Source organism: Grammomys surdaster, unplaced genomic scaffold (assembly GCF_004785775.1).
Source record: "Grammomys surdaster isolate TR1022 unplaced genomic scaffold, NIH_TR_1.0 183, whole genome shotgun sequence".
Lineage (NCBI taxonomy): Eukaryota > Metazoa > Chordata > Mammalia > Rodentia > Muridae > Grammomys > Grammomys surdaster.
In genome coordinates, this window is record NW_021604628.1 from 1,881,297 (window position 1) to 1,893,788 (window position 12,492).

The following is a 12,492-nucleotide window of genomic DNA, read 5'->3' on the forward strand; positions in this document are numbered from 1 at the left end:
TTTGTAGGTTGTAAACATGCCTTACATGTGTGTCTGCTGTTTGCAGGTTGTAAACATGCCTTACATGTGTGTCTGCCATTTGCAGGTTGTAAACATGCCTTACATGTGTGTCTGCTGTTTGCAGGTTGGGCTTCTGGGAATTCAAATGCTCTGGACTCATGATTCGGAGGAGGCTTTGAATAACGCAAAGGACGACAGGAAGATCATGCAGATAACCAACCAGAAGTTTCTGGACATTCTAAACACACTCATTAGCCAGACGACGCATGACCTGACCAAGTTTGACAGAGTCAAGTTTGAAACTTTGATCACAATCCACGTGCACCAGAGAGATATCTTTGATGACTTGGTAAAGTATCCCCCCCTCCCCCAACCCAGTGCCTTGCCAAAGTAATCTAGTCTAGCACCTGATAACAGGTAGTCACATGTTGGATGTGACTGAGTTCGGAATGATGGACTTTCGTGAGCTCACCTCATCCATGGGTCTTTTTACACTGTCTACACCTGAGTAGGTGTAGACGGCACTTCTAACAAGATGGGTGTATTTTAATTCATCAGTCTTTAAAAGAAATTTGGTTCATTTTCTTTCTTTTTCTCCTCCTCCTCCTCTTCCTCCTCTTCCTCCTCCTCTTCCTCCTCCTCTTCCTCCTCCTCTTCCTCCTCCTCTTCCTCTTTCTTTTTCTCCTCCTCCTCCTCTTCCTCCTCTTCCTCCTCCTCTTCCTCCTCCTCTTCCTCCTCCTCTTCCTCCTCCCCCTCTTCCTCCTCCTCCTCCTCTTCCTTCTTCTTCTTCTTCTTCTTCTTCTTCTTCTTCTTCTTCTTCTTCTTCGTCTTCATCTGTTGTTTGTTTTTAAATCACTTCATTGCAATGAACTCACACATGATTTTGAGATAGGGTTTCACTGTGTTTCCTTAGGTATCCTGGAACTTGAAATGTAGCTGGCTTCAAACTCACAGCAATCCTCTTGCCTCAGTCTCCTGAGTGCTGAGATTAAAGACACACACCATCATGCCCAGCTAAAAATCACAAACGAAAACATCACTCAAAGAAATATTGCCTACTTCCGAACTCAATGTGCCTCCCTGAATGTCTCTTCAGGTAGAAGGACTATTCTGGAGCCGTGGAACTTTGCACAGGGTTTTACACTTTAGGGACTAATTACTTTTTAAAAAAAACAGACCTACCAAACACACACACACACACACACACACACACACACACACACACACACGAAACCAGAAGAAAACATTGACAGAATTGAAGCCAGAAAAACAGTTATCTTTCAGTACAGTATAACCTTTAGAAAGGAGCCTTAGAAAAGACAGGCTACAGGCAAAGGACACAGGAGCTGTAAAAAAGAGGATATAAAGCCAGTTTTCCCCCTTGAAAGTCGGGAACCAATTGACTTATTAAGAACGAATTGCTCTACTAAACAAATGCCCACGGGTATGATCTAGTTGAGTCGGAACAGGTCATGAGCTGTGGTAGATTTGTTGGGAAAGGGGGACTTCAGGCTGAGCGGAGACAAGCCTTACCGGATGTGCATGGCTGTTATCCTGTTGTCAGCATCCAGGAGAACTTGATTTGCCCAAGAACCTATAGGGAAGGAGTAATATGCATGGATCCATTCCCCTTGGGGATAGGATGCTAATTACTGTTTGAGGCTGGTCAGGTTCTTCTAAAGCCAGAACCCCAAGTGTCTCTCGGTTCCTGTTCCTGTTGTTGGAATTGAAACGGACAAAGCTCAGCTCAAAGGAGAGAGTTGGTTTGGCTCATAGTTCATGGCTCAGCCCATCATCCCAAGGATGTCAAGGCCGTAGCAACTTGAGGCAGCTGGTTGGGTCACACCTACAACCAGGAAGCCCAAGACCATGGGTGTGTGCTGCTGCTTAGCTCCTGTATCAGTTGCTTTTCAGTTTCTGCAATAAAATACCATTGCCAGGAGCTAGTTAAGGACCAAAGTGTTTATTTCGGCTGATGGTTAGAGTTTGTAAAGGCAGGGATGGCAGTAGCGGCAGGAAGCTGGGTAATTACATTTTGTTCCCATGCAGGAAGTGGGCGGGGGTAGGGGGAGGGAGGGAGAGAGAGAGAGAGAGAGAGAGAGAGAGAGAGAGAGAGAGAGAGACAGAGAGAGACAGAGACAAAGACAAACACAGAGAGAGAGAGAGAGAGAGAGAGAGAGAGAGAGAGAGAGAGAGAGAGACAGAAAGACAGACAGAGACAGACACAGGGGGGAGAGAGAGACAAAGACAAACACAGAGACAGAGAGAGAGAGAGAGACAGAAAAACAGAGACAGAGAGACAGAGAGAGACAGAGAGAGAAGGAGAGAAAGAGAGAGAGAAGAGGAAGGAAGAAGTTGGGCAAAGGCTATCAATCTCCAAACCTCATGCCCGGGCACACTCTTTCAGAGGGGATCTACCTCTTAAAGGTTCCATGGCTTCCTAAAACAGCGCCCCAACTGGGGAACGAACCCTCACATACGTGAATCTGTGGGCGACATCTCTCATACCAGCCAGCCACCACGGCCTCCTTTCTCCATGTACACAGTCTGAGTAAGAGTCCAGTTAGGGAATGGTGTCATGCGCAGTAGGTGGGCTGCCCCACCTCACTGTCATCCAGACAGCCTCCCGGGCATGCGCAGAGGCCCCTCTCCCGGGTGATTCCAGAGCTTGTCCCACTAACAGTTCACACACTCCCAGCAGGACAGGGGATCCTGGTGTGTTCCTAGCCTGTCTTTAGACAGCCTAAGCCTGTGCCGTTGCTGTCTTCTACGTGGTCTGAGCCATCTTTAAGGGCATTACTTTCCTTTACTGTGGACAAATAACCCATTCAGCTAAGAGACTGTCGTAGAGAAGTTGATCATGGGCTACCTGGTTCACGTCTGCACCGAAAGCTCTGCTTGTATAAGTCACACGTGTTGGTGACTCTTTGAAGGACATCGGGCCAGCCCATTGATTCCCTTACGCGCTCATTTAGAGTCTTGTTTTCTAAGACAGCATATGCCGACGATTTGCATTGGCTTCACCTGCGAGCTTTCCAGAAAGCAGACTCTCTAGTTCTGGCCCACCTCGACCTGCAGGGATAGAGGCAGATTTCCTGAGTGATTCAAAAGCCTGTTAGAGTACAAGAAAGGGGGATAGAGGGATGGCTCAGGGGTTGAGGGCGATTGCTGTTCTTTCACAGGACATGAGTTCGGTTCCCAGACCTACCTTAGGAGGCTTACAACCACCTCAAACTCCAGTTCTAGGCAATCCGATTTCTTGTCTATCTTCTTCGGGCTCCTGAGCAGGCAGACAGGCATGCAGTTGCGTATGCACATAAACACACACACAAACACACACACACACATACACACACATACATACACATATGCATGCAGAAACCCCTTCACCATGAGTACACACACACACACACATATACACATATGCATGCACAAACTCCTTCACCACGAGTATACACACACATACATACATACACACACACACACACACACATATACACACAAAAAAAAACCCCCAAATATATGTATTTTAAAAAATATGAGATAAGCCACAATCAGGTTTTCTCCAGATCAGACTAATCACGGTTTGGCATTTCGTTGTGGCTCTGCAGACTCACTGTGACGTGCTAACATTCAAGGAAGTTCATTTGAGCAATGCTGGTGTGGAATCTGTCTTTGTGTCTTCCTCGAGCACACTGATGGGAGTGTTTACACCCCCCAGGCCGGTGTAGAAGCCCCAGGGTAGAAATTCATTTGAAAACTAGGTGCCAAGGAAAGCAAGCCTCACTTTCTGTACAGGATAAAGACAACAAACGGAACAGGACTGGGATTGATCTCAGTGGCAGAACGTTTGTTTAGCCCATATGAACCCTGGCATCACTCCCCGGCACGCCAAACACAAACGCCATCAAGCAAAACAAAACAGGGCACAGTACTGTGAAACCATTTGCCTCATGTCTCCATCATGCCTGACCCTGGAGTCGATTTGCTTCCTAACTAACGTAACCATGCCCCATGGCCAGTATGTGTGCCTCTTGTTCATCCAGTTCTCACAATCTGTGATTCCAGGCAGTCAGAATTTGATTCTGGTGTTGGCTCTCCTTGCCTTTCTCCCTCCACCTCATTCTTAGACCCTTTAGAGGTTGTCGAAAGTTCCCGACTGGCTGTGTCTCCGTGACTGTGGTTCTTGAGTCAGGGAATACGGTCTCTGGGGCTGGATCCAGGCTGTGTTATCCAAGAGTACCTCGTTTAATGCAGTGAATACAAACAGTTCTAGGTAGGAAGTTTGAATCCTTAGCTGGAGGGAAAAGCATGGTCATGCTACAGAACAGGGGGCTCAGGGAGATGCAGATAATGGGATAGCTGGCAAGGAGGGTATCCAAACACTGTAGATATTATCGAAAGTCCATTTCTAGTGGCATCTTGACTGACCTGGAAGTGACTCTATGGGCACGACAGCACTACGTCTGTCTGAGTGTTTGCCTGCATGTATGTATTTGCACCATGTACCTGCAATACCCACAGAGGTCAGAAGAGGGAGTCAGAGCCTCAGAACTCATCTTACAAGCTGGTTCCTTATATAGACAGGACCGAGGTTTTCTAGGCTTTACCAGAGGAAAGTCATAAAGTGCCTCAGAAGGTGGCCATGGTGGGTCCCTAAAAGTGTCTCGCTTTCTGTCTCTTCTGGTGGGCCAGTTTCTGAAGTTACAGCCATGGTGGTGAGAACCTGGAGCTTCTTGTCTCACAGGTACATGCTGAAGGCCTGTCAGATTGGAAGGCAAACAGTAGTGTCAGGGCAAAGACTTGTTCACACACACACACACACACACACACACACACACACACCTGTGGCTTCCTTGTTTATCACCTGCAATGGCTTCTAATTGCTGTGAAGAGAGCCTCCCAAACTCTTCTCATGACCCTTTGAGGCCCCAACATTCTATTCTCTAATCCCTAAGCCTCAGTAATACTGAACATTTTTCAGTTGTTGAATATTGTATGTAGATCCGGGCCTTTACCTTTTCTTTCCCTGCCTGATTTCTGTTGTTTAGCCAGGTTTTAGTTCAGATATGTTTTTCTCCAAGTACCCCTCTCTGATTTCCTAGTCCAGGTTAGGCCCTATTGTTATGTATTTCCCTGGGCTTTGAATTTTTTTTCTTTGAAAATTTTATTTTTTTAATGCATCTGAGTGTTTGCCTGAATGCATGTATGTGCACCACATGCACGCAGTGCCCATGGAGGCCAGAAGAGGGAGCCAGAGGTCCTGTAACTGGAGTTACCAGGGAGGTGAGCCACTTTATGGGTACTGGGAACTGAACCTGGGTCCTTTGCAAAAGCAGCAAGTTCTAATGGCTGAGCCACTCCCCTGACTTTCTTTATAGTGTGGTTTGTATTCCATGGAAATGTCTAGACGTTACCCCCCACCCCCCCACACATTTTGGATAAGCTCCAGAAAGCAGACACCATTTATCTGTGTTCACCCAGTGTCATTTCAGCAGAGAAGACAAGCAGTAAATATTATTAAATCGAGACTAACCTGCTCGTGAATGAGTGACTCTAACCCCACCCCCACCCCATATGCTTATATTTTGGGCTTATCACTGCCCAGTTTGTAACTTTCTGGGCTTCACGTTTTCCAGGTAAAAATGCACATCAAGTCGGTGACTGACTTCGAGTGGCTGAAGCAAAGCCGATTTTATTTCAAGGAGGATTTGGATCAGACTGTGGTGTCTATCACCGACGTCGACTTCATTTACCAAAATGAATTCCTGGGATGCACGGATCGCCTCGTGATCACCCCGCTAACAGATAGGTAAGGGAACCCGGTGTGTGTGGCTCCCCTTGGTAATCAAATGGCACGCTTAGACTGCCGTCAAAGCCCCACTTGAAACATTCATGAACGTCCGCTGCCACCGTCCCTGGTCCATGCCGGGGTCATCAGAGGCAGCCAAACAATGAAATAATCCACATGCTTGCTTACAAGAACACACACACATTAATGTTTTATGAAGTAGAAACGGATGAAAGAGTAAAAGCAAGATTGAATGTCTGCTGTGAGTAATTTAATAATGATTTTAGATTGTGAGGGGGGAAAATGCCCAGAAACCATAAAGGAAGTTAATAATCGTGCAAAAAAAAGAAAAGTGCATTTGAGAGCATTTAATTGACTCTCTTGTTTTTTGGGGTTTTGTTGAGTTTTATTCTTTTACTTTTTTTTTTTTTTTGAGACTGTGTACTCCTGACTGATCTGGCACTTATATAGACTAGACTGGCCTGGAACTCACGGCAGTCCCCCTGCCTCCACCTCCAGGGTGCTGAGGATCATCACAGTCTACTCTCTGCTTGTTTTTGGTTTTTTTGGGGTCTCACCTTGTACCCCGGCTGGCATGAAATTTACTAGACATCTCAGACTGGGCTTTAAATTGGCTGTGATCCACCACACCCCCACCCCCACCCCCACCCACTCACCCCCACCTTCCTGGGTATTATGGGAGTGCAGAACCACAGGCTACCAACCTCCAAGTTTCTCAGATGTGGAAACGGAACCTAAAATCTGCCTCAGTCAATGACAGATCCTGCCCCCAGGCAAGGTGTGGACCTCGTCCATCTTTCTTTATGCCACCACACTCTGTTCAATACACTGCACACAGAAATCGCTCAGTACATGTCTGTAGCATCAACTGAACCTGGGTGTTGGATGATTTACCCCTGCCATGTTAATTGAGTCTGCTTCCAGGTAAAACTATGACAGGATCTTTTTTTTTTTTAGTTCTCAGCTTCCTCTTGGTTCTCCTCCCCCGCCCCCTTGTTTGTTTTCCCCCTGCCTCCCCCACCCCCACGTTTGGTTGCCCGTTTCACGTGGGCTGTTCAAGGTTCTGAGCCCTCGGGCCTATTCTTTGCGGTGTTGCAGATGCTACATCACGCTGGCTCAGGCTCTGGGAATGAACATGGGCGGTGCTCCCGCAGGACCCGCGGGAACCGGTAAAACCGAAACCACAAAAGACATGGGCAGGTGTTTGGGCAAGTATGTGGTTGTGTTCAACTGTTCCGATCAAATGGATTTCCGAGGCCTCGGACGGATTTTCAAAGGCAAGTGTCGAATAGTTTCCATTGGGCTCGTATCCCGCCGCCTCTTGATATTTTCTGATACGAATCTAAAATGACGCGGTCATCACGGGGCTAGGTGGTTTATTGGGTGAGCTGTCTCTCTGGATTTAAATTCAGTGCAGCTCAATACTACGGATCGTGTTACGTCGTCTGCATTGGGTATGTATTGGAATTTGAAGGCAGAATCAATTTGTAACAGTCTGAAACAGTACTGGGCAAGAGGTAGTCTTCACAGCAGATTAATACATACCACTTTCCTTCCACTGACATAAGTGGTTTTTTTTTTTTTCTTCCTTCAAATTTTATAAAGCACAGTAACACAGGAAAATAAGAATCAGGTTAGCCATCAGAGATTGGGGATTCTTGAGAAAAATCTTAGAAGGTAGATAGGTAGGAGGTGATTTCAGATAACACTGAGGAGACATTCAAGGCACTCAGCCTGGTTTTGTAGCACAGCTCTTTGAAATAGGATCCCTGCCAGAGGACATCCCCAGATAGGGCAGGGAAGGTCAAGGAACTGGGTCAGGTGGCAGGTCCCACGCTAGGGGGCGCCCTTCTGCCTCCCCTTATCCTTCCTCCAAAGCACTAGAGGCAAGCACCCCAAACAGGAATCTGCATCTGTGTTAAGAAATAATATAGCAAAAACCCATCAGCTCAACATTACCAAAGGAGCTTAGAGTGGTACCCAGAACGCTAAACTCACTGCAGGGCTGGGGATATAGCTTAGACGATAGAGTTCTTGCCTAGCTTTCAAGAAGCCCTGGGCTCAGTCCTCAGGACTGTAACAAGCAGGGTGTGGTGGTGCACAGCTGTAATCCCAGCACTCAGTGGGTAGAGGCAGGGTGTGGGGAATTCAAAGCCAGTCTTGGCCTCGGAGTGGGTTCAAGGCAAAGTCTGGGATAGGGATACACGAAGCCTTGTCTCAAAGAAGAAAAAAAAATGACATACGCGGTTAAAGAAAGAAAACTAGAAATAGAGAGAAGAGAGGATAAAAATGGCTAAGCTGGGTTAAAAGGGGGGAGACAGGAAAACTCAGTAAACGTCGCAAAATAAACAGCTTCAGAGAGATTCAAAACTCCATGCCATTTAGCTAACTAAAGAGAAAGGCAGTTAGGAAAAACATAGTCGGGGCACAAGGTGAATGAAACTATGAAAAGGAAAAAAAGTCATCCTATCTTGAGTTGCTAAAATATTACGCAGGTTAGAGGGACAGATTTAAACCTTTCCAGAGCCTCAGGATGGGAATCCCCAAGAGGGAGAGGAGATTGGACAGATAATATAGAAAGCAAGCAAGCTTTTCACACCGCTGCGGTGATGAAGGTCTTTTTGTCCTTAGAGAATCGACAAGGAACAGCATCCGTGCCCTCCAGGTCTGTCTTTGTGCTTGCTTTCATAAGAAATAAATAAAACCCCCTCTGGCCACTTTCTTTCTCTCATCCTGCGCTCTGACGGGTCTTAGCTCACTGTAATAAAAGAAGACAGACAGATCGAACAGGTGGAGGGGTATCCCTTATTCTGCTGTCTACCCCAGAGACTCAAGAGCTGTCTGTCCTTCTCTATCCTCACGGAAGGCGGTCCTTACAGAGGGGGTGTGATGTCATCACAATGACATCTTCACGGAAGGCGGTCTTTACAGGAGGGGTGTGGTTTCCTCAACTCCCAGGAAACCTGCCCAAAATGACATCCTCATGGAAGGCGGTCCTTACAAAGGAGGTGTGATGTCATTGTGATGATGACATCCTCACGGAAGGCGGTCCTTACAGAGAGGGTGTGATGTGGTGTCATCACAATGAAGTCCTCACGGAAGGTGGGCCTCACAGAGGGGGTGTGATGTCATCACAATGACGTCTTCATGGAAGGCGGTCCTTACAGAGAGGGGTGTGGTTTCCTCACTTCTCGGGAAACCTCACAATTACGTTCTCACAGAAGGCGGTCCTTAAGGATAGTATGATGTCATCACCTCTCAGAAAAACCTGCCCACAATGATGTATTTTCACTTTCCCTCTGACACCGTCCCATTTTCATTGTGATTGGTGATGATGAGCGAGTAATTAAACATCTCCCATAACAAGGATGAAATATACCTTCATAAACAACCCGGCGTGAAACTTCACATAAATCATGTTTAGGCGTAATTGTTGGGGAGCACTTTGGAGAAACGACCGCTGTGGAGAAGGCACCTCGCAGAGTGAAACTTTGCAAATTAACTATTTTCTCTTGCCAGGTCTTGCACAGTCCGGTTCCTGGGGTTGCTTTGATGAGTTTAACAGAATTGAATTGCCTGTTTTATCTGTGGCGGCGCAACAAATTTACATAGTTTTGACAGCGAGGAAGGAGAGGAAAAAACAGTTCATCTTCTCGGATGGCGACTGCGTGGATTTAAATCCAGAATTCGGAATCTTCCTAACCATGGTGAGAACATGGGTTTGAAGTGTCACTTGGAGAGTTTAATTATTGTAGCTATAAACTGATGAGTCTTTGGGTTGCAGGATAGATGAGCCAGTAGTCATGGATTCTCTATGTGGGTATAAAAAAACGATTTTTAAATTATGTGTGTCTATCTGCGGGTGTGTGCATGTGAGTGTAGGTGCCCATAGTGGCCAGAAGGGGGCGTTGAGTTCCGCTGGAGCTGTAGTATAGGTTGTCATGAGCTGCCTGCTGCTGGGCTGGGAACTGAGCTCCCCGCCCTCCGTAAGAGCAGCACTTACAAATGTGAGCTGCTTAAAGCCACAAAGTTATTTTTTTCTTTCTCATGCCTTACACCTGCTATGGGTTGGCGAGAATAGGAGCTGAGAGGCCAGGCTCTATCCTTACTCTGGTATTGGGCCAGTCAGGTGGCCACTGTCTCAGTCATTGTTGGATGCTACAGCAAAGAAAAAAAAAATCATGCCCTGGCTTGAAGCTTCTGTCCAGAAGGGACACGCCCAGGTCTCAAGGGACAATCTACACCTATCTACAACAGGGCCTGGTGGGCAAGCAGGGAATGCCAGTGCCCTCCCTCTGTCTCATCCTAGAGCTGCAGGATCTTCTGAGTAATGTCTTCTGGCTGAGGGACTGCAGGCTCAAATCACCAGCCAGAAACTAGCTGTCAGGTTGTGTGTGTGTCTGTGTGTGTGCATGTGTCTGCATGTGTGTCTGTGTGTGCGTGTGCATGTGTGTGTCTGTGTGTGTTCACATGCATGTGTCTGTATATGCATGTATCTGTATGTTTATATGTGAGTGTGTGCATGTGTGTCTGTGTGTGTGTCCACGTGCATGTGTCTGTATATGCACGTATCTCTGTGTGTGTGTATGTGTGTGCAGTGTCTGCATGTGTGTCTGTGTGTGCATGTGTGTGTGGTGCATGCAGGTAGATGCATGCACGCACACACTTGCATATGCACCCATGAATGGGTATGTGGAGGCCAGAGGTCAGTATCAGGAGTCTTTCTGTATTGATAATCTTATTCTTTTTGAAACAGGGTCTGTCACTTATTACAGATCACCGTAAGCCGCCGTGTGGGTGCTGGGAACCGAACCTGGATTTTCTGCATGAGCAGCCAGTGCTCTGAGCCACTCTCTCCAGGCCCTCCCTTTTGATAGACATATTTTAGATCATAATTGCTCAGGTCTGTTTATTCAATTGTGCTGTACATTTAAAACCAGTGGATACACAGGCGCTTGGTTTTTTTTGCTATGCAAACCTGTGTGTGGCTTTGATGGTGAATTGAAAACGGGGTATATTTTTAAAAGGTATGATATGAAATTACATTAACTAGATAATAAAAAAATGTATTAAATTGGGAGGGCTAATACACATTTTTTGAGAAGGCAAAGGCATTTCACAAACATAATATTTTTTTGTGTATTGCCTCAGAATATGGATTAGGGGCCTGAAATGTATTTATGTCCAGGAAATCATAACTGAACCAATAACCAACACATCTTAATTCTTAGAACCCCGGATATGCTGGGCGCCAGGAACTGCCAGAAAACCTGAAAATCCAGTTTAGAACAGTCGCGATGATGGTCCCCGATAGGCAGGTATGTACCAGGGTTTCTAAGGATAATGCGTGTTTTTACTGTTTTTTCCCTCCACTGAAGTTGCTCACAAACGTCTCACTGTTATTAACCTGCAGATCATCATGCGAGTTAAGCTGGCAAGCTGCGGCTTCCTGGAAAATGTTATCTTGGCGCAAAAGTTTTATGTTCTCTATAAACTCTGCGAAGAACAGCTTACTAAACAGGTGAGAACGTGTATTTATTATTCCTGTAAGAGAATTTAGGCTTTTGTTTCAATTTCTTTTTTTTTCTTTTTTTTTTTTTTTAAATGTGTATGCTCGTGCATGCAGGTATGTGTCTGCGAGTGTGGTACCCACAGAGTCAGGAAGAGGGCATCAGATTCATCTGAGTTAGACTCGTAGCTAACTGGTTGGCGGCTGACAGGTAACAGTGTAGCGGGAGGTATTTGATAAAAGAATCATCCTTCTAGCTTCCGGCCTGGCTACCATGTTCCCACTCTAAGCCCATTTGTCCTAGGCAAGCTCTCCAGCAGGACCGGAGCTCCCGAGCTGGTTCCATGGGGCCACTCTCTCTAACTTGCCCCTGGATCGACCAGTCGCTGTGCTTCCAGCTCTGGTTCGCTTGTCCCTGGAGCTGCTAGTTCCTTCATAGCCACAACCACCCAGTTGTCCGAGGACTCACCTTCCAGTAACCCAATAAATCAAAACTCTAGATGCTTAAAGTTAACCAATGGATTTATGTATTAGCAAATACTCAATACACAAGATATCCACACAATTAGAATTGTTATCCCAATTATCTAACCTTTTATATGAATAACTACCAGAGACAGCCATCTCCCCACCTCCCCCTTCTCGTCTTCCTCCCAACTCCTAGCTCCGCCTCCCTCTTCCCAGTCCAATGACAGGGCTCTCGCTGCAAATACATTGGGCAGGAAATTTCTGCCACATAATGGGTCCTGGGAACTGAACTCAGGTCCTGGGACCGAACATGGGTCCTCTGCAAGAGCAGTGTGTCCTCTTAACCCCTGATCTGTCTTTTCTAGTTCTGAGTCTAGATTTTTGTTTTTTTAAAGATTTATTTACTTTATGTATGTGAATACACTGTTGCTGTCTTCAGACACCCCAGAAGAGGGCATCGGATCCCATTACAGATGGTTGTGAACCACCATGTGGTTGCTGGGAATTGAACTCAGGACCTCTGGAAGAGCAGTCGGTGCTCTTAACCGCTGAGCCATCTCTCCAGCCCTCTGAGCCTAGATTTTAACTTTGCTAATTTACCTCCATAGGTGCTAATCAGTGAGATTAAACAAACACACAGAGTCACTCCTAAATCTGTGCACAGTGAACTTAACTCACTGGGTACCTGTTTTCAAACATACTT

At 46.4% G+C, this 12,492-nt stretch overlaps 1 protein-coding gene across 1 annotated transcript in view; it reads left to right on the forward strand.

The window, feature by feature from the left end:
• The window catches only part of Dnah8 (dynein axonemal heavy chain 8), a 236,994-nt gene that overhangs the window by 91,487 nt on the left and 133,015 nt on the right, over positions 1 to 12,492 (forward strand). The window contains exons 41-46 of the mRNA XM_028767920.1: positions 125 to 349; positions 5,640 to 5,812; positions 6,911 to 7,089; positions 9,332 to 9,519; positions 11,044 to 11,130; positions 11,226 to 11,333. Coding sequence (XP_028623753.1) covers positions 125 to 349; positions 5,640 to 5,812; positions 6,911 to 7,089; positions 9,332 to 9,519; positions 11,044 to 11,130; positions 11,226 to 11,333 — 960 coding nt within the window. The remainder of the gene's footprint in view (positions 1 to 124; positions 350 to 5,639; positions 5,813 to 6,910; positions 7,090 to 9,331; positions 9,520 to 11,043; positions 11,131 to 11,225; positions 11,334 to 12,492) is intronic.